This window comes from Limulus polyphemus, unplaced genomic scaffold (genome assembly GCF_000517525.1).
Source record: "Limulus polyphemus unplaced genomic scaffold, Limulus_polyphemus-2.1.2 Scaffold294, whole genome shotgun sequence".
Taxonomy (NCBI): Eukaryota; Metazoa; Arthropoda; class Merostomata; order Xiphosura; family Limulidae; genus Limulus; species Limulus polyphemus.
The window spans coordinates 268,203-291,846 of record NW_013665904.1 but is presented as its reverse complement, the minus strand read 5'-3'; the positions used below and the strand labels follow the sequence as shown (position 1 = coordinate 291,846).

Here is a 23,644-nt window from a genome sequence, read left to right as displayed (position 1 = left end):
CTTTACGTAAACTTCTTCGTTCAAATCTATTTTCCTGTCAATGTTCCTATATTCTTTGAAAAATGAAATGGTCTTTCCTTTTACTCCCGACCAACAATCAAATACCTTTTCTTGAATTATGAATAACACGAATGGATTGAAATATTTAATTAACTTGTCTCAAAATGAACCTTCATTTCGGTGCAAAATTGAAATTAGCTTGAATTCTTCATAACCTCTGAATAGTGGGTGACCCAACGGATCACGGGTAGTTTAGTTTCAACTAAACATGTACCTGATCATCGAACTTTCAGTGAATTTGATCAATTACTATCATAACTTAACTATGCGCTTGACTTTACCAACACATACTAATATAAGTGGGTTCTCTGATATCCCTAATTTTATTTTCACTCATCCAACTTTTATAATAACGTTGATTCCTTTTACGTTGGTCCTGATATTAGTAGTTTTATCTACCTGTAATGATGATTTTAAATCACCTTTATAAAAGTGAAAAGAATAGCAAAAAAATAAGTTAATATTTTTTTAAAGCCAGTTGAGAAACATTTAATATAGTATTAAAAATAATTTCATAAATTATGAATTTAATACAGCAAAATACGATACCGAATTAAATATGTTTTATAATTAGTGACAACTTAGTTGAAGTAACTCATATTTCTATTCCTAAATATAAGCTCCCCTGTGATTCAGCGGTAAGTCTGAGAGCTTATAACGCTAAAAATCGGATTTCGATACTTGCGGTTAGCACAATACAGCGAGCCAATCGTGTAGCTTTGTTCTTAACATAAAAAACTAAATATAAAGAAAACAAATACACTTGTGTTAAATAAATTGAACTTGCTGTTAAAAATCGAATACCATTTAAGTTGTTTGTTTCGTTGAATTTCGTACAAAGCTACTCGAGGCTACCCGCATTAGCCATTCCTAATTTAGAAATGATAGATAGACTAGAGAGAAGGCAGCTAGTCACATTTTAACGCCCCCATAGCTGAAAAATGCAAGAATATTCGATGAGTGGGTTCAATGCCGCGACCAGCAGATTGCATATCAAACACATCAGACTATGCCAGGCGCTCACATTGAAGGGAATATGTGAAAACTCACAATTTAAAACTAAAAATAAATAAGAAAATATAAAAATACAATTTATGAACAAAATATTAATATTTCAGAGATGTAGACCAGTCAAAAGGATTGGGAAAAAATTATAAATTATGTAAATGATACAAATTCTCAAAATCAGATATTAGAATATATTAATACTAGATTTATGATTGATACAGAAAAAGCAAACGCTTTTCTCAGATATCATAGAAATATAAATCAAAATAATTACTTTCGAGACTATTAAAAACTGGTTTAATAACTTTACAAACATAATTACAAAGGAGAAAAAATGAATAAATTTTCCTTAAATAATTATAATTAGTATTATTTTAATCACAGAAAATCACAATTTTTGAAATTAAAATTATATTGAAGACATTTCAAATATTTAATCTGTCATGATAATATATGATCGAACTAATGGAAAATATCTAAAATATTTAGTTAACAAAGATTGGGTAAGAGTTAATATATGCCTCTGAAAAATTACATTTAAGTTTCAGAATATAGTAGCATAACTATTTTTAAAATACATAAAGTGTATAAGAACTTTTTTCGAATATGTATGTAGTTCTTGGTCAAACATTTTGGAACACAATTTAAATCCACTTGAAGTTATTCAAAATTCTATTTTAAGGCTAGCTACAAAGTTATCTCTGTGTATAACAATTAAGTGGATGCATGTTCAAACTAGTTTCTCTACGTTAGAAGACAAATTGGGATTTATAACCCGTAAATAATATGACAAACAAAACATTAATTTCTTTTAAATAACTTTAAAATACTACAGATTTTAAATGAATGAATGAATATAATTTAAAGATTACAATCAAACATTGTTTAAAATGTATATTTTATGTAATTTAATATTTCAAATAATAAATAATAATGTGTATAACTTATATAGCTATCATTCAGTATGACTAAACAATTTAAACAATTTCTTATTTTAGAATGATTCAATTGTATATCATATAACTTTTATTGAAATTTGTGGGTTTACTTGTTATATAAGGAAGATAGATTCGTAAGTTCTGTCTATTTATTTAAAATGTTATTCTATACACAGAAGTATAAATATATTTATATAGTTTTCATCTTTGATATCACTCTATTTTAGCGGAATTATTTTGGTTGGTTATGTTTTAATTAATATTTATATTTTAGTGTGTTTATTCAGAGTATGGTTTGAATTTAAATTGTTTATTATTTTCATCCTTTATTTCATTTTTATTTTATTATTTTACACTATTGTTCAGGTGGAACAGGCCATAAGGTTTGAAACTTTAACTCAAATGATAGGGTAAATGAAAAATCCCCTTCTTCCTCATTGTTTATTTAGCGTGGTCTTAAAAGAGAGGTGTGTTTGGGTGAGTGTTTCCTGTTTGTATCACAGCATGGTCCTGATTGGGGCTTGGCTATAATTTTCCAGAATACAGAATTTCATAGTTTTCTGATTTCCAGATCTTGGTCTCTGTTGAAAGTTTCTTTTTGGTTTGGATATCCAAACTAATACCTAACCAATAATGAAGACCTGACCAAACACAGCCATTTGAAAGGACCGCGCTTCAATCAGTTATTTCTGGAAATTACACTACCCTGGCACTTTCACCTGAAGAAGGCTTCACCATAGAGACCGAAAAGAAACACATCGAATAGTTCTCATCCATAGAATATTTCAATGATGCCCAAAACACTACCAAAACCTGCACTAAAATGAAACATTTTAAAGCACACTACTTGTGTCATTTAATAATCATTTCAGTAGCCGTTTCCTTTTACAATTACGCTTTCACACAGAATTTACAGTCTTTAAGCTACAATAACCGGAGCATATATTTTGTTGTATATTAAGTAATCATTATAAAAATTCAATTAAACAAATGGTTTTGTAGGTTCATATAAAGTATCGGTTTTTATTAATTCGTTTTTTTTAGAAAGATTATAATATCCAAAACAGAAAAAGCAATTTACTTCTCTATGTTGTGAAGGATATTGAACCAATAATTCATTAGTAATTTGCTGGAAGTTGAATTTTTTTTTTTACCAAAATCTAGAAGAAAGCGAAAGTTCAGAAACGTGTGAAGGTTGTAAAAAACCGTCCTTTCCAAAATATAAATTATGAATCATAACTTATAATTCATATATGGGAGGTTAATGAACTGTTGATTTAAAAATTACATTATTTCCATATCTGTAACATCTTTTGAGACTTTCACTTTTTGCCTTTTACGTCCCCCGGTGGGACAGCGGTAAGTCTACGAACTTACAACACTAAAATCAAGGGGTTCGATTCCCCTCAGTAGACACAGCAGAGACCCCGATGTGGCTTTGCTTTAAAAAACACACATCTGTCTCGTGGAGTCTTCTTAATTATCTGAAATTCGTTATCTTTTCTGAATGACATTCTTCGTTTTATAAAATATTGCACAACAAATAGAAATTTAACACTGCCTGAAGAGACCTGGTATTCAACGAAAAGCTTCGTCGGCTCTGGGTATAGAACATACGGTGTGGTTAATTATGATACATTCTTCTTTACTTTTACTTGGAAGTTCTTATTAACACCTCAGAATGTTATTATGTCTACAAGTAATTTTGTAATTCTAAGTTTGTACTTACTACATACACACTTCTCTCTCTATATATATATTAAAGTTAATTATATCTATAACCATATATGTATATAATTTATTCAACTGTGTAGATATTTATGAATCTTTAACAAGACTAAATGATGTTTTTGTCGTTGTTTGGGTTTGGTTCTTTAAAAGTTCATTTATCGTTTTTTCTTTGCTAGTATATTTTACTGACCAAGTGAAAACACACATACATATATATATACATATATCTTATGTTGAAAAATACGTTTTTAATGAACTGTGAGCAGGAGCTATAACAACCAATCGGAAAGCAGCTTGAATTTTTGCTCAAGTAAAAGCGCCTTTTTCGTTTACCCCGTATTGTCTGCTTTTAGGTGTCTCTTTGAATGGCTAGTTTGATAAATGGAACAACCTTTTTGCTGACGCATTACACTAGCAAGTAGAGCTGATTTCCATATCAGCGAACTTAATGAACCATGCGAACAATTTACATGCAGATTAAACTCACAACGAAATTAACTTTCATCTTTTCTTCATTCCTTCTTTTCGCTTCTAACTTCAAAAGAGTTTGATGCTAAAATGTTGGTTTATCATTTTAAAAATTTTCCTAAGGTTTATTTCAAAATGATACTTATACCTTTTTTTTTCTTTTTCAACTTTAAGATAGAAAACGAGATACGTTTAGTCAATTCTAAGTAGATACATCGTCCATAGAAAGTTAATCCATATGTAAAGAAAAAAATTGCGAGTGTGAATCATTATTAAAATGAATGGAAAAACATTTTACAGAATTTTTATTACTTGTGAGAAAATTAAAACTAAAGTATGCATCTGTAACAACAAATGTTATTATGTTTTCATATTCACTAGTAGATTGCACGATACAGTACTGCTGATAATGAAGGGAATGATTGTTATTTTTCAAACATTTAATTGTTTTTCTAACACCAAGATCATAATTACGCTAAAGATTTTCTTATTTCCGTTATTCTCAAAGATGTGGAGATTGATGCTGTAGTAAATAATTTATTATCAGCACCTGGAAGAAGAAGATTCCCTATTTTTTAGATGAATAAATTAGCTTCAAGTTACTGTTCGCTTTTGGGCTTTATTTAGCCCAAGAATACATCAAATTATTAAAAAATAGGAATAATGTAAAAATGAGGGAGAGGAGAAAATCCCTTCTTTCCGTTTTCGTATCTATTCCCACTTTATAAACATTGCTTTCTTCTTTAGTTGTCATTTCGTCACGAAAATAACAAAGCATAGTGATGATTTCACATAGCATTTTTTATGTTTGTGTATATCTAAAATGTTACTCATTTTTATCGTATTCAAACGCAGAAGAGTTACATGCTAGTGTTTAATAACCATGATCGATAGAATGGGATATATTTGTCGCTCTATCCAAGAAGAAATAAAATTAAGGAAATATATATATGCTTATTATTTCAGTGGGGGCTTGACTTGAGCTATTTGTGTGTGTTCAATCTCCGGAAGAACAAATCACTTCAAATCTGATGGAAAATATGTCACTTCCTGAAAGTGACAATAGGTAAATAATATAAACATCAATGTTTCAAGCAACAAGTTAAGCCCAAAGCACATTTATTTGATAATTTCAAATCTGTAATGTGCAGTAACACACACGAAATGTTTTTCATGTTTTTACACAAGTAATTCTGCATTAAAACTAAATTTAAAAAGCTCATATCTATAGACATGGAACCCTCAAATGTGGAGTTCGATTCCCCGCGATGAACACAGTAGATAACCCAATGTTCATTGCTCTCCCTAATATTTTTCATCTGCGAAGAAGGATTTGTTTCCTCTTTTCTTAAGATCGTATATTTCAAATCTGCTGCATATTCCTTTCGATTATACTTTTGAAAATTAAGTTTCAACTTTAAAGGAAATAAGTCGTTGACTTTCATTATTATCTCCAGCTTATTTTCACGCATTACTACCCACCATTGATTAAGAAAAGCAAAAATATCGTATATTTCCATCAAGCTGCTGTCCACGTTTGAATATAATGCCTTTTTTTTACGATTCACAAGAAACTCTATGTGTGAACTTTAACCAGGCTATGCAAACGTATTAGTTAAAACAACCAAAACCATTAGTAATGATTTAAAAACGTATGCTCGTAGAAGTCACGTGGTGTAAGTTTTTGTGTAGATGTCGATTGTGTTTTAGTTTTGGTATTTCCTGGAATTCTATCATTACTTATTGTAAATGGGATAGGAATCATAAGATGGGTTTGTTAGTAATCTTGTGTACACGTCATTTAACATTTTCATCGTTCTACAGTCTGGACTTGCATCATATCTTTGTCTCATTGAATTTGTCTAAGAAGTATTTAAGAGTGTCTGTGTGTTGGAAAAATAAATGATGCGGTAAATATTATCAAAACATTGAGAAAGTATTTTAAAATGCAAATTAATTTTTGAGCATTTCGTTTAACAAAATATTTGAATGAAGTGTTTTCACCTATTATTTATTCATGTGTAATTTTCATAATGATTCGGGACCCGATGTAGCCTAATGGTTAGCTTTTCCGAGCAGTCCATGGATCGCATCCAGTTACCGCAAAAAAAAGTGGGCTTGATAGAGTGAAGCAATACGTACTTCACAAGAGTGACGGTCAAATCCTACTATTCGCCCCCCCCCCCAGTGGCACAGCGGTATGTCTGCGGACTTACAACACAAGAAATCCGTGGTGGTCAGATCACAGATAGCCCATTGTGTAGCTTTGTGCTTAACTTCAAACAAACAGAACAAAAAGCTACTATTCAGTCAGACGAGAGTAAGCAGGATTATTTAACTTATGTAGTGCATGTTGGTGCATAAAAGACATTTTAGTACCAGAAATGAACGACCTCTTTACTGTCAGTTACGGTTTGTGTTTTGGTAGAACCCTGCTGAAGAAGCTATAAAGCGAAACGTTGAGTATCCAAAGAAAAATAACAAACTTGGTGTTATAAAGTCGTATATTTTTAGAATTAAGGGTAGCCAAACGTTGGCTGTGGGTACTGTTAAATGGTTGCCTTTTCTCTAGTCTATTACCTCAAAATTAAAGAGGGCTAGCACAAATAACCCTTATGTAGCTTTCCTTGGATATTCGAAACCAACAAAAGCAAACGTGATGATTTGGAATAGAGAGTATGATGTAAAGTAGAAGTATAAATCATAACATGAACTATGTTTTAAATAACAATATGTTTTAGATCTGGTTTTACACACTTAAAAGTACTACAAAGATATTGTCGATTTCAACATAAAAATAAAATAATAACTTTCCATTTCATGTGAGCATTTTGTGTGCATTCTGTTCTTGTTAACTTAGTTTCTACTTGACGCTCTAACCACACACATTTTACTAGGTATATGGTGTGTTGTACTTAACTAGTTTGCAACTGGTTTCAGTACTTGGAAATTCATTTCGTATTTCAAACGGCGAACACATTTCACGCATTATTTTAAATCTTCATGCAAATCTGTCGCCGCGAAGGAAAATATATCGTCACATTTTTCATAACAAACCATTAATGTAGTCTATTGTCCTGTCAACTGACTAAAATAAAACTGATTTTGAGAAAAATTCGTGTCTTTAAAATACATATTTTTCAACCATACCTTTTAATTTCTAATTCCCGAAAACAATAAGACTTTTAAAAAAAAACAATAAAACTTTGAAACTTTAACCTTTAATCAGTGTTTTTCCTGTTTCACCGTGATCAGTTTCTGTTCCTTTGCAGATGTGTAAAAACATCAGTACTAATTCTGTTTTACCTTGATCGTATACTGTTCCTTGGTGGATATGTAAAAACACCATTACATTTCCTGTTTCTCTGTGATCGGTTATTGTTCTTTGGTGGTTGTATAAAAATACCAATACATTTTCTGTTTCATCGTAATTAGTTACTGTTCGTTGACGGATATTCGGTTATTCTTCTTTGGCAGATGTGTGTAAAAACATCAGTACCCTTCCTGTTTTACCATGATCGGTTTTTCTTCTTTGGCAGATGTGTAGAAACATCAGTACCCTTTCTGTTTCATCGTAACCGCTTACTGTTCCTTGGCAAATGTTTATAACCATCATTATTATTTCTATTTAATCGTGATTGGTTACTATTTCTTAGCCGATGTGTAAAAACATCAGTACCCTTCCTGATTCGGTGTGATCGATTAGTGTTCCTGGACTGATGTGTAAAAATTTCTTTCATAGTTTCATAAGCATTAAACAACGTCTCAAGTATTTTTTTAAGAAAGTCGAGGTTAATATATATGTTCCACATAAATGACAAATGCTACTCATTCAATACATAAAATAAATGTAAAGATTCATGACACACAGAAGAATATTTAAACCCAACGTTTCCAACGAAACCCCTATTTTGCGTGCTTATGATAACCCTTTTACTTCGAATAGTTTTAGTCTGTCCAAATAGTTCACGTTCGCACAAAACTTTGTGTGATAAAGCCTTTACTGTGTATTTAAATCTTCAGTTATTTTATCATTTCTGCAGAACACAGCGCATCAAGTCACATAGTTTAAAGAGCAATGTGTAGTTGTATAGGTATCCTGTCTTCAAAAGGTTTTCATCACCAAATTAGCCAATAGAACTCGTACAGTTGACAGTTTTTGGATTCCAAGTTCAAATCAACAGCCTGTCATAATCTTTAACGGATCTTTGATCCGTTGACGACAACCACAAATCTAAATGTATCTAAAACAGAATTGTCCGTCTGTCTGTTGTAACAAATTGGCTGAACAAGTTTCAACTAAATTTAGTAGAAGAATTCGGGTGAATCCCCAGGATCGAATTCGAACGGTTAAATTTAAATTCTACCGTATTAATATCGAGAATGAGGGCTTAACTGAGTAATGGCAGTCAATAGCCAAATACGTGAGACCGACGCAAAACGAAAGTGTCGTTTGATGCCGCACCTAGCACGGTTACCTTTCTATCGAACGTACGGGTCGGGTCTTGTGCTACGGGTCAAAATATTAAAAGGGAAGCGCACGCCCATTTATAGAATTAATTTTAAGCCCAGCATTGCCAGGTATCTTTGTTAGCGTAATGATAAAAACTGCGATAGATTCACGAATGAAATAGTAGTTATCTCTAAAAACCAAAATGAATTGTAATATTCATATTTGAATTATATTCATTTTAGTCACCCTGTGCTTTCACTCGTACGTTTTTGAATTCAACTGGAATGCAAAAACTTTTTTTTTTTTGCAAACCTAATTAAACAATAAATAGTTAAAAAGACCCATTTTTTTCTTTGCTACTTTCACTTTGTTGTCTTGAAACATTTATGTCATTTCAAAATAATCACAAATTATTTGGAAAGAAAAACAAAATCTTCATAATCAATCCCAAAATACGTTTATTTTATTCCAGTTCTGATGTTGTAATATGTTTATTTTATTCCAGTTCTGATGTAAGAGCTAATGGAAATTAAGGAGGAAAAGATGAAAAACAAAACGCCACCAGCTATGGTTTTTGATTGTTTTTTTTTTTTATGTCGCCAACAGGCGGGCTAGTCAATACGAAAACTCGTGTTGTTGTCTTTACAGGAAAGATCTTTCGAATGCCAGCTCAAGCTGTACCTTTACCTGCACACTGCCGTACTGTAGATGGTACCACTGTCTGAGCCGGTTGCTATAGCAACCACGTCTCGCCTTGTTGTTGTGTGAATGTGGGGACTAGTGGCATAACGATTTCACATGTACAGGTATTTTGCTAGCTGCATGGTCGTATAATTTTGCTGCAACGTAAAAAGGAAATAGATTTACATTCCTAACTGCTTGGAACAAAAGGTAACAACCGTCTTCCACGAAATGAATTAAGTAAAGAAAGATACTACTTTTGCTTTTGATATTAAACTTTGATTTTGCTACAAATGCATTATAATCACTTCAATATTTGAACAAACAATTTCGTCATAAGTGAGTCACGAAAGTAAAATAAAGTCTTATGATGTGTTTCAGGAAAATAATTCAATTTATTTCGATCACAAAACTTGTAGAACTTTTCGTATTTGCTATGAACTAAATCTACAGAAAGAAACGATGCTACTAAAATTAAGTCATGCGAAAATGTTCTAACCAGGTTCGAAAAAAAAGTTTAAATGCCTAAGTGTTTGTGACGTCTGCGATCTTTGGGAGTTTAAGTTTGTTACTGCAAATATGGAATTGTAAAAATATCAGAAGTGACATCAATACACGTGGTTAAGCAAGACAATACTATTACTTTGTATTTTTTGGTGATTTTTGACACACAACAAAATGAATATTTCAGCCGCGCTCTTCTAAACGTTAGTTAAACTGATGTAATAATATGTTTAAACTCAAACGAACTAATCTTGTGAACAAAATAAAACTAATTAGCACTTTCCGTGAACATGAAATATTTCGTATGTTTTGATTTGGGTTTGTGAGCTACATTTCTCGAAAATGAATAAATTAAATTTTGTTTTAGTCACAAATGTTTCATACAATTACATAAGACATAAGATACGTTCGTTGATTGAAAATGTAGCTTTTCTAATTGAGAGACTTGTTGCTTGCGTTTACAAAATATCTACACCTATATTCTGTCAACTAAAATTAGTATGCGATGGTGCTAGGGATAGTTTAGCAATACTTTCAGTTTGAGAAAATATAAAGTCCACATCTGAATAACGAATAGCTGTTGTTTTTTATTAGCGCAATGCTACACAACAGAATGTCTGCGACATCTCCACTCTGGGAAATCGAACCCCAGATTTTAGCATTGTAAGTCCATGAACTTACTGCTGATTTATCGTGGGACATAACGAATTACAATATCATGTGCATTGCAATTATTATACAGAATCACTGACATGAAGTATAGTTTTGATTATTATAAATGTGGGCTACATTGGCTCCACCTATTGAATAGCATAAGCTTTTCGTTACTTCCTTATGTAGAGTATAGGCTGATTACGATGTGTTTTGTTTTGTTGTTGTTTTTTCATTAAGAAGCTGAAAATGCATTATTTCATAATTTTAAGATAAGCAGAGATAACATGTAGACAATTTAGCTATTATGGGCAGCGAGCAATTTAACTTTTTTTTTAAAAAAAAGCGCTTTTTGCTATGATTTAAAAGTTTTAGTTTCGTTTGATCACTCCGAAACATGTAAGGAAACGTATTTTGTGTGTATTTTGTAAATATACATTAGAATTGTTTAGTTTATTTAAAGTCAAATTATTCTACGAAAACGATAAATTGGAGTGAAAAATACTCAAGTCCTGTTCAACATTGATTTACTTATGTCTAGTCATTTATTGGAATGTATATATCATTTGCACATAGTTCGAAGATGTTGTGAATGCTCAAAATATGATATTCAGTGATAAATAAAGTCTGTTGGAAAAAACAAAAATAAAAAAGCAAACTTGTTCACACACACACACACAAAAAGACTTAGTAACAAAAGTTTGTATGTGGCTCCATCTATTGAATAGCATAAACTTTTCGGTTCTTCCTTGTGTTGCGTACAGCCTGATTGCGAAGTTTTTCTTCAAGAAACTGAAAATGTATAGTTTCATAGCTTTAAGATAAGCAGAGATAAAAGTTGATTAACCGTTGTTATTTGTGCGAACAAAGCTGTTACCGAGCTTATCTTCTCTTTAGTGGTGAATGCACTTTAGCTGAAACCTATAACTTTAAAACTCTCAGTAGTATCAAGCCCGAGCTGCTGTATAGTAAACAAGTCATCTAAGATTCATGGGAAGTATTAATAGTAGTAGTTTCCAAAGCAATTACAGTATTTTTTTATTATTGTACATGCATGACCTCTACAAAACACATTTTTGTCCCGATACTTTGTATGTGTGTAAGTTAAACGACTACGGTCAAATAAAATAATTCATTTTGACCTTAGATTTTCGGAAACTTAGCTGTCTAATTCTGGTATATTCTTCGTTGATTTCTAGTAAGTACAAACATTCATATCATTTCCTCGGCCTGCTTCTTTTAGAACGTTTCGAGTATTTCATTCTCTCATCAGTAACCCTATAGGCTAGGTTAAAGTAAAGTACGTTTCACAATATTGTTTAATTAAAATAGTGAATTTTATACCAATAGGTAGCGTACTATGCCGAAAAGGTTCAGAGGAGAGGTATTGGTACACTTTTTTTTGCAGTTAAAGCTGTTGTAAGTCGTACTGTCGCTTCTTGGCAACCCTTTCCGATTTCTGACACTACAGGTTCCACTTCTATTTTATTGGTTATGAAATTGACATCACTAGCGTGCCAGCTCTTAATGGCTAACTTTTTACCGATCTGACGATTATCTAGATCAGGGGTTCCCAAACTTTCTCAGCATAAGACCCCAAATACATTCCACATCCTGACTGAGACCAAATGGATCTATAGAATCTTACGTTCATTACAAATAACACAGTTAAAATTTGTCATTTTGTATTTGTTGATTTAACTTTGCTTTTTAATATTTCACATGCAATTTTCTCTTGTTAAATATATTTGTATATTTGCTACGGCCCCTGGTTTGGTAACCCCTGATCTACGTCACTTATCTGTTACTCTACATTAACTTATTCCCTCTAGCTAAAAATGACAATGTTTAAATAATTCTAAAGTTAACTCGTATCTATTTTTCGTAGCAAACGCTCGTGCTATCTATGAATGAAATAACGATCCCACTGTTTACTTGGTACCACCTAGAGATTTATAAGAACTTCGTATGACACAAAAAATCACGAAATTAAAATTTAAGTGTGTGAGACTATAATTCCTATAATGGTGCGAGACCAGGAATGTAACTTTTTTGTTGTTGTTGGTCCTATAGTATGTAAGATTATAAACACAAAACTACACATTGAGATATCTGTATTATGCCCACCACGGGTATCGACGCAGCCTTATAAGCCTTCAGACTTACCGCTGACCCCAGTAGCTCAGAGGTATGTTTGAGGGCTCACAACGCTAAAAACCGGATTTCGATACTCGTGGTGGGCACAGCACAGATAGCCAGTTTTTTTTAGTTTCCTGTTTAACAACAAATAAACTTACCACTGTGCCATTGGGGACAATTATCTAGTGACACTGTAAAAAAGAAATGCAACGGGTTTTCTAATGGTTGGTGGTTCTATAAATTGTAGGTTTATTATTCCTCTAGTAATACTGTAGAATAAGAATGTAACGGTGTTCTAATGGTTGGTGGTTCTATAAATTGTAGGTTTATAATTCCTCTAGTAATACTGTAGAATAAGAATGTAACGGTGTTCTAATGGTTGGTGGTTCTATAAATTGTAGGTTTATAATTCCTCTAGTAATACTGTAGACAAGGAATGTAACGTAACGGTGTTATAATGGTTGGTGGTCCTGTAGAATGCAGGATTATAATTCGTAAAATAGGAACTGTAAAATAGGAATGTAGCAGTTTCCTGATAGTTTTAATGAGTAAGGCGACGATATATATATACAGATGCTAGTGGTTGATGATTTTAAATAATAGAACGATATACCCCCAAATTGCTTTTATTTTGCCCGTTAAAGCATGAAACTTGAAAGTACCCAAAGATAATATTGTGTAAGACTACATAATCGCCAATTATTGGTATATTTGTAGATTACATTCGAAATATACGTTCATTAATCACCGACAAGTGACCTTATGAAGTAAATTATTTACTTGCTAGTGGGTCGTAATTTTTTAATATGCGTACATACAGTAACTTGTGACTGGCAGTTCTATGAATTAAGGAGCTTATAAGTGATAATGCTTTGATGCAAGACAGTACAGTAGCTTTTGACTTTGATAAGTGCTTATTTGAGGTGAAATTATACAGTGACTAAAGGATAGTAGATATAAAGAATGGTGTTCTACTATAAATAGTGACTGGTGGTTTAATGTTTTAGTTTTCTTTGGTCACTTGGATTGTTTTTAATTATACACAAATATACACAAGGGCTATCTGTGCTCTTCCCAAAACGGGTATCGAAACCCGGTTTCTAGCGTTATGAGTCTGCAGACGTCCCGCTGTGGCACACTGGAGGGGGGGTGCTAATTATACCATCAGAATTACTTGATGTACGAAGTATTTTTCTCTGATGTTTACTGAAAGGGTTTTATGTCAGCAGAAAAAAAAAGTATGGGAGGGATTGAATTTTTAATGCTACCGCATGCCCACGTGAGCTAAGCAAACAGGTCAGAAACACCTTGCTCATTCAGCAAAGTGGTAGAGTTTGTTATTTTCTTGTTTTATATCCATATCACTATGATCAAAACGTACGTCTTCGTAACCCGCTTGTAAAACTACTTTTTTTTTACTCGTTTTGTCTTATCTTAAAGTCATGAACGTAATTCTTGGTAAAAGGTAAATTTTCTAAGATCCGTTGTTTTGATATGGGGATAAAAGCTAGTGATAACATTTCACAATTCTACAGTTTTGAAAACATTAGTCGAAAAGTGTTTTTGTTCTAATGCTTCAAAGCCTAATTTCTTATCCCAGTAAGGCTCCACTTTAGTTTGTGAAGATGTTAAAGTTATTTAATGTTGCCTGTAAATGAATAAAGATATGTATCATACTAAAATGGATATTTCATGATGAAAGATGACTTGTTTTCAGCACGATAGATAACGTTTAATGAATTATGTAAATTGGATTAGCTGCGAGCAGGTGTTTTTAACTTTTTCTTTTCTTTAGATGACAAGATTTATATTTCGAGTAGTTGAAGTTAAAATAATTTCGTTTTGCTTATTTTAGTGCTGCGGCACGTAGCATTAAAAGTCAATTTTAAAACAAATTTAACGAATAGTGTATCTTATCAATGCAATGCACATAATAAATCAAGTATATAAGATCACCGTGAAGTGTTTTATTTGTCAGGTATTTTTTCGCGTTCAAATTTATGAAGTACGTAAAATGAATGTGTTTATATTTTTTGGCATGGAACTCACGGATATTTCAAGAGAAAATTGTATTTAATATTGGTGCCCCTAGTGGCTTAACGCTAAGCTTTAGGATTATTAACGCTAAAATTTTGGATTTGATCCCTAAGGAGGACACAGTGCAGATAGCCTAGTGAGCACCTAACCCCTTAACAACAAGCAAACTATTTAACATTGGTTCATATATAACTCATAAATAATGTGTGTGATATTGCGAAAATCAAAGCTGTATTTGGGGTAATGTTTAACGTTATAAACAAAAGAAATATAAAAAGTTAAATATAGTTAAAGGAAATATACTGTCTACTTAGGCATATGCTCTATTCTAATTTAATATCCTTAATAAAAGCACAGAATATTTTTCGTTCGTTACAAGAGCCCCCCAGTGGCACAGCGGTATGTCTGCGGACTTACAACGCTAGAATCCGGGTTTCGATACCCGTGGTGGGCAGAGCACAGATAGCCCATTGGGTAACTTTGTGCTTAATTACAAACAAACAAACAAACCGTTACAAGAAAATACGAAAATAAAAAAAAAACGTGTATTCCAAGGTTCAGGAAATAGTTTCGTATGCGTGTGCAGGTAGGAAATCTGGGCGCATAACAATTTGTTTTTTTTTTTTTAATGGCAGGAAACAAAGAAGAAACAATTCCTATGTTGATGTTGAACCATTCTGACAGTAAAGAAGATTCCCTGCCCAGGACCAGAAAGTCGAGTAAAACGACAGAAGAAATCCTGCCCAATAACAGAAAACCTAGCAACCCCATGGAAGACCTTACTAAAAATAAAAAATTGAGCAACGTGACAGAAGACAATATCTCCAAAATTAGAACACAAAGTGTTGTGGCAGAAGACACTTTAACCAAAGTCCGAAGACAGAGCGTAGCAGCAGAGCAGGCTGGTGTGGCTCGAACCAGGAGACCCAGCTCAGCAGCTGATAAATCATTCACAAAACTTGTAGACTTGAATCCTGCATTAGCAAAGCCTGGAAATGATCATAACCTCGTGTCTTTTAACCAGAACTCAACTACTGGAACAAATGGTATATTTATATTATACTATTATTATTGTTATATTATTTCTTATTACAACTTTATTTCTCTAATAATTTTTTTTAGAAACGGTGTATTTAATCAAAATATGTTCTTTCTTACACCTACTCGGTTTCTTCGTGGAAAAACAACTAGTAGGGACTATAAATGGCATTGTAAGTTACTGTTTGATATTTTCCACCTTTTAATGATGATTTTGATACAAAATCAATATAAAACAAAAGTTCCTACGTAAACTTTTTTTTTTCATTTTTTCTTCTTTACATTCTAGATAACATTGTAAGTGATAGTGTTAGATAAATTAACACTGTAATAAATAAAACACTTAATTCTTACATAAAAGTAAATGGAAATAATGCATTGAATTACGTTTACATAATATATCTATTCAAGAACTTGGCAGTATCTTATTACTGGGTTTCATTTTGGAGGATATAATTTATAATCTGTATATCTAATCGCTTCACCCCTGGCCATCCCCGTGGCGTGGGACTATATAGGTTAAAAGCCCTGGTCCTTTTTTAAATTAATTTGAAATGGTTGAAATGTGGTAGATTACAAGTATATGTGGTGCTTTACATTGACTCACTATTGATATGGTTACATTAGGGGACTTCAAAACATGACGTTCTCCTAGTGCACGATTATAAGAGCCTGCAAAGCAAAAAATATTTGTATCTCCAAGAAATAAATATATGTAGTGTTCAACAGTATCGGTGAAACAAGGGAAGGTGTGATTACGCAAGTTACTCCAAAACCACTTATTAGATACGTAGTCTGGAGATGGTTAAAAAATGTAAATAGCTTGTCACCAGAAGTAACTGAGGAATACAGCAGTCCATTGCAGCTAAAGTAGGAACCTTATTGGAAGAGTAAACAATGTAATTCACACGGATTTAGATGTACAAAATCGACACAAGAACCGTGTTCACAAACTTTTCCCAAAGCACATAACAGAAAGAAAAAAACAGCTGTTGAAAGCTGTACGAGCGGTACTTGATGTGTGATAAACGGAAGTATGTCGTCATATGTCTACTTAAGTGTGTGCAAAAATCTGGGTAGTTTATTATCGTTCTCTTGCTGATATGACACTTCAATACATACTAGGTGTATATATGTATATATATATATATATCTCCACTTCAGTATATTACAAAAGTTTTCAACTAGATTTCTGGTGGTTGCTGGTTATATATATATATATATATATGTATATATATATAATGGTTTAGTTAAATAACCAGAGTGTCGAGAAAAATACCAAGATGAATTCAACACATTATCAGGATAATAACGCACTGATACCATTATATTGCAATTAAATACATATTTGTACGGACTGTATGCTGTATGTTATGGCTCCATCAAGACAAAGGATACAAACCAACATATCAGTTTCTCCACAAAGTGCATGTACACATTCGCACACATCTCCCATGTGCTTTTGTGTCCCTTGAAAATTTCCGTTCGCACATGGATGATGAACTTTTGAAAGCATTTGAAAAAGTGGGAGAACAAAATTGAACCAATTATATTGCACAAAAGCCACCTACAATAGAAACTGTGCTGCATAGCAATAGCCAGAGCCCTCGTGGACACTCCTATCTAAATTATTTTTACTACTATTTGGTTTCATGTATTTCCCGATGTTGTTAACCACACACATGCATCAAACACTGTATAATACTTATGTTGATCAGTGGGTCAGTCAAGGTTAATTAGGCTATGAACATTTTATCTTTCAACTATTCTGAACCAAATATTGGCCTCCTTTTCAGCAGAAGGTGATAAACAAATAATATCGGCTAAGTTAGAGAATAACGTAATTGACTTTTTGGTTATTTCAAAAAGTAACAGTTTCTTCAGAGCTCAATGTTCAATCCTCATGTATTCAGTTTCTTGGAAAACGTTACCCAGCTGAAAACATCGTTGACAAAGGAAGCTGTAAGTGATGAAATTGGCTCTGATAAACTACTGATTAATTTCACAATTTATATTGATGAAGACAAATGAAAAAAGTATAAAGAACTGTAATTTTGAACACTTAAAACGATACTCCTTTATCCTTTTGATAAATCCAGTGTTGGCCTAAACCGAACCATGGAGGTAGAAATTAATATACTTATTTTACAAGTTATAACGTTAACGAATGTAATTCTGCAAGTCTTCAATAATCAGTCATTTTTATACTTAAGTAAACGAAGAGACAGAAATTACAACATTTTAGATCGTAATTAATTTTGGATTTGTGTGCTGTTTTGGACTTTAAATAATCAGTATAAGTAAATATGATAAGTTATTTAAAAATACATTTAACAATTTTTAGTAATGTCGGGGCTTGAATCTCGTGGAAACGTTAGAAAACTCTTTAATAAAGGGAATAATTGTTATATGGCTGGATGACAACCCAAAATTTCACAAGGGAGATAAATTAGTTTATAAGTGTGTTTCGACCTCCTTTGGTCATCATCAGGTTAAGATGATGATGACTCAAGGAAATCGAAACGTTGTTACTTGTTTTGTGGTTTTAATACCCATATCATCCGTCTCTATATATACGTGTTTTTAGATACTTTTAACCAAGCACTAAACTATCTCCCTAAATATTTTCCAAGTTTTTAACCAACTTGGATTAATTGTTATAATTTTTATATTGTGTCGTTGCTTGTCAAATGCTCACCAGGTGTTTTGGGTACATATCCATATAAAATTAGCTTTGTTCCCTTGTGACTTTCTATATATACCTATCTATCTATCTGAACGTTGGGTAAGCACTGTTTTATGCTTCCATAAATGGATTAACCAATAATTTCAAAAGTTATAATTATATACTTAAAACGATAATGGCGTTTCATAATTTCCCTTCTCAATGATTTAATTTAACTGTAGCTTTAAAAAAATGAAATTGCTTATTTTATTTTCTGTTGAGCTTGTATGTTTTCTAATTTATTGTAAATATATTATCGTGTAGTTTCAAAAGTTTCTTCAACAACGTTCTAATAGTGTGTATATATATATGTATATATATATACATATATATATAAACTAATCAATTTTTGACTTTTCCTAGTTCAATAAATTGGTTCGATCTTCACTTTAATTATTTATGTATATTTCTAAAAATGTGAATTATAGTGCCCTCTACAAACAACCGAAACATGATATACAAAAAAATTCTATATTGTAATAAATTGAGTTTTTTAAAAAACAATTAGACTTATTTCTACATTTCTTTCACGTTTGACGAAAATTTTGAAAATAATGGTGACGAAGGGTAGCACCGTTTGTTGTTGATATAAATCCTGACCCACAAATAGTCGTAATTAATTAAAAGGAAATAAGTCATGGAGGATACAGCTGTGATACAAGATGACATAATAAAATTATATTTAATTAATTCTAAAAAACGCTTTGCGCAATTTGCTCATAAATATTTCAATGATTTACCATTAGATTATATGAGTGATGATTTACAAGTATGCTTTATACTTAAAGCCAATAATGGAGATTTCTTTGTCTTGTGGTTTATTTAGAAAATATGATATAAAAGAATTGAATTTTTCAAAATAGTTTCAGTTTCGATTAATGTATCAATATTCGTGTAAAAAGTAGCTTAATCAATACACTTGTTTCCTTTTTCAATATTCTATTATACTTACAATTCTTGTTTTGAGTAGGTTACCCAGAAACCAATGGAGTTAGCGGAATGGACATCACCACAGCGAACAATAACAGTTCAACATCTGTTACTTTAGACAACTTAATACAGTTTAATGATACTCCTACTCCAAAGGTTCCACCATCAATAAAAACATCTCCTTCGTCCTCATCCAGCACTGCCCTTACCACAGCCGAGGCGTGAAGATTGAGCACTGCTTCTGTCTTTCTTTGTTTCTTGCCGAGACCAGCTATATCTTACATTCATAGACAAGTTGTTTCTGCCTATGGTAAGAAGGAACATTTAGGCTTCGTTAACTAGAAGAAACTTATCGATAACCAAACGGTAAACCAGTATACAATATTGGCAACGTAATAAAGAGAAAGTGTCACGATTCCTGAAGATAGGGTGGCGATTTAGATATATGTATATATATATATATATATATATACATATAGCTATTATTATATATATGAGTGTATATATATATATGTATATCTTCGCTGATCTTATCATATTCAATTCAATTATGTAGTAATACATTCTTCACTAGATGACTGTAACACATTTGTGTCAAGCAAATATTTCAATTTTGTGTATCGTGCATGAAATGAAGCCAGAGAATTTGATTGGTGTAGACTATTAACGCCAGAAGACGCCTTCGTTGCACCTGCATGTTTCTTGGTTTGCACGATGGACGACAGAGCATAATTTGGATGCATTATATGTAGTGAATATTCCACGTAGTGGAAGGCATCGGCTGCCAAACTCTACAGCTCAGCCTTTTGCCGAACCGGATGTAGCTGAGTTCTAGAGGTGATATTATGCACAGCAAATATTCGTATTTTAAATTAACGATAAGTATATAATTTTTACAATTCACCCATAATTACCCCTCACAGCCCAAATTTCTTCTTAAATCTCATGCCACCCTAGACATATATTAACCTATTATCCTCCTTTTACAACTCCAATGTCTTTCTTAAAAAGCTTCTCTTTCCAAAAAATATTACTGGAAAAGAAGTAGGTAAATAATAAAGGGTGTTGACGTAGTTATTGTACATTTTGATGCATTTGAAACTCATCTTGCTAGAAAGGAATATCAAGTTTTATATCATATTATACACATAAGCGACATATGTCACGTTATGATATGCTCTGCAAAAATTATCAGGTATTGACTCTTTAAAAATCTTATAGAATATATTGCATGTCTAGTTAGAATTGCTTTGTAAATTTCTTCGTCACACTTAATGCCATCGGTTGACAACTTTAAGATAATATATTTTTTGATGAGATCGACAACTGTTCCATGGAAGTATTGCTTAATTGCACACTTAAATGAGTTATCTCTAACTTTTATCATTTCTATAAGTTCTAAGCGGTGGAAAAGTTTTAAAATGATATTGAGTTTCAAGGAATTGTTTTGTCAAACTGAAAATAGGAAAGGGAAATTCTTTTGGATAAAGGGAAAATATATTTGGGTGAAAAAATATTTCATCTGATTTTCTGCACAAGAATTGCAAGTTTAGTATGCGCTATAAGGGACTGTAATTTTTGTTGTTGTTGTTGTTTTGTGGCTAGTGTGCCTGGAATGTGAATCAGATGATTCACGGCTCGCGTCCCCTTGCCGCAAAAATGCCCTCCACACTTTGGGGCCGTAGGGATGCTATAAAATTAACTGGTCAAATCTTACCATTTGATCATATAAAAGGAGCCCAAGAGTTAGCGATAGGTGCTGTTTACTAGCTGCATTTCTTTTAGTCTTTCAGTTCAAAAATTGGAATAGTTATGCGCAGATAGCCCATAGTGATGTTTTTCACGAAAGTCTAAAACAAGCGACCAAACACATTTTTTTGTTATGTTTTGTTTTTCAAAATACCGAACGATAGCTTGCTATACATATTGCATATAAAAAAGTGTACATTTATGTTACATTTATGACAACTACATTGTATTAATGCAATGTTTAAGTTGTGTTAAACTAAACTACCAATATGCCTACACACCCGGGAAGAGCCATATCGTTTTGTTAGAAATAATGCTGCATATAGCAGAAAGTAAGCTTAGAGTGGAATACGTGTTGATTGCTTTGCAATGGCTTTAAATCTTATGAAAAAAATATCTGTTTCATAAAGTATTCCATTGTAACAAAAACTACATTATTTTTCTATGTTGTTTTATTTTGGTTTTGTTACGTAACAATTTAGTTAACTTTCCCCTACTTTAAGATATAGAAAAAAACTGATAATCTGTCTACTCATCTGATTAAAACTTTTGCTCTTCCAAAGGATTCAATTTCCAATCCATTAGATTTGGGTGAGGTAGTTTTATTGCGGACTTGTTCATTTTAAAGTTTATTATAATTTGCATCGTAAAATGTAATGCATTTTTCTGCTTCTATTTTAAAGAAGCTTGGAAAACTACGTTCGAAAGTGACATTAGTAACATTAAACTAATTAATGCTTTAGCAACTACAATGGGCCTTTAATTCTTAATGTGTATATGAATGTGTTTAATACCGTAGTTTCATCCACTGTTGACTTTATAGTCACAATACTTCTTTAAAAATTCAGATTTATTACACAGTTCAAAAAAGGTAGGAATATTACATATCTAGGACTGACAATAAATGGCACTAAGTGTGATGAGTCATTATAGTAGCGATTCTTTAACATCTATTATCAATGAAAACGTTACTTAAGTGTTTTACAAAAATATTGTAATGTATATCGTATCAAGTAATCTTTCTGGATACTTGTGTTGTAGAATTTCAAAGAAAAAACGAAACAAGTTTCATTGCACCTTTTGATAATCGTACACATATTCATGCGCCAGAGAATTCGATTTTACATCACAGAAAATGAAAGGATCTTCTTCAGAGTGCCTGAGTTTATATCACATCTAGATCACGTAAGGATCTTCTTCAGAGTGCTTGTGTTTACGTCACAGTTAGAAAACGTAAAGATCTTCAGTGTTTTTTTTTGTTGTTGTTTTTTTTTTACATCACAGCCAGTAAACGCTAGGATCTCCTTTATAGCATAGGTATTACAACATAAAGAATTCGATTTACTTCACTCGAGTGTTCTAGGGTGTTGATGTTGTAGTGTTGTGCAATATCCTCAGGGAGCAAAATAGCAGATGTAACGTACATGTATTGGATACTATCAACAGGATGACACAACATGAGACGAGAAAGAACACCTGCATGTACTAATTTTGTACACTGGTGTCAGTATTTTACTACCTTGTATTACAAACTAAATTAACAGCTTGTTTTGAGAATTAACTAAGCCTTGAGTTTGACGCTGTTTGTCACACACACACACACACCAGTGACTATTCAACCGAACCCGAACTTTCAAACTAATTATTATTTGTTCCATGTATTAATTCCGTTTTTTGTGGCTGTTTTTTTTTCTTGTGTCTCTAAAATACATCTACTTCTTAAATACCTGGTACTGTTTTTCCCAAAAATTCAATGTGCATAAAGAGCAAAAAAAAAGAGCCTTACCATTGTCAGTTTTATTTGCTCCACCCGTAAGATCTGACTATTTTCCATGAGATTATAAGATAATAAAATTTCAAATTCCAATTCTGCTTTGTTAAAATTTAACGTGTTAAGTAAACGCCTATTCTTTACCACTTTATTATCTTATTGTATTAGTATTTATATTATTAGAATGGTTGCTTAAGAAACACAATTATTACGTAAACCAATCTAATCTTCGTAGCCAGACATCATTGGCATAGCATGTTGTATAATATTTCTTTAGAAAAAAAATAGCAAGAGACATGTTTTGTTAATTCATTAAAAGCTTATATTATCTGCTAGGAAAAGTTTATTGCAGTTTGTTTACATAAAGTATGTATACATATGTATATATATATATATGTGTGTGTGTGTGAGAGAGAGTATATACACACACATATATACATATATGTATATATTTATAGAATGTAAAACGTTACTACTGAATAAATACTGATTACCACCATATTAATTACTAGGGTTAAATTATTTTCTTTATTGTACACTTATTCACAGATTAACAAAATCAAAACCTGTTTAAAGAATCCGGTTTGGGTTCCTTTCTTTTTTCTTTTTTTTTTACACTTTAAGCAGGAAAGAAAAAAAAACTAAAACGTTTATAGCATTACTAATTACTTGGCTCACTGAACGTTTTTATACAGACAGGCTGTAAAATCGAAGATTTTAATAGATTTTCAGCCGCGTCAATGTAACCGAAATGAAGAGGC

General features: G+C 32.1%; 1 protein-coding gene across 3 annotated transcripts in view; it reads left to right on the top strand.

Annotated features, from left to right (window-relative positions):
* LOC106457121 (potassium voltage-gated channel protein Shaw-like) overlaps positions 1–23,388 on the top strand; it is a 165,785-nt gene extending 142,397 nt beyond the window's left edge. For all 3 annotated transcript variants that reach the window (XM_022382933.1, XM_022382932.1, XM_022382934.1), the window contains 2 exons: positions 15,306–15,716; positions 19,404–23,388. In XM_022382933.1, the coding sequence (XP_022238641.1) occupies positions 15,306–15,716; positions 19,404–19,588 (596 nt within the window). In that variant the 3' untranslated portion in view covers positions 19,589–23,388. The remainder of the gene's footprint in view (positions 1–15,305; positions 15,717–19,403) is intronic.
* Positions 23,389–23,644: the final 256 nt, after the last annotated feature.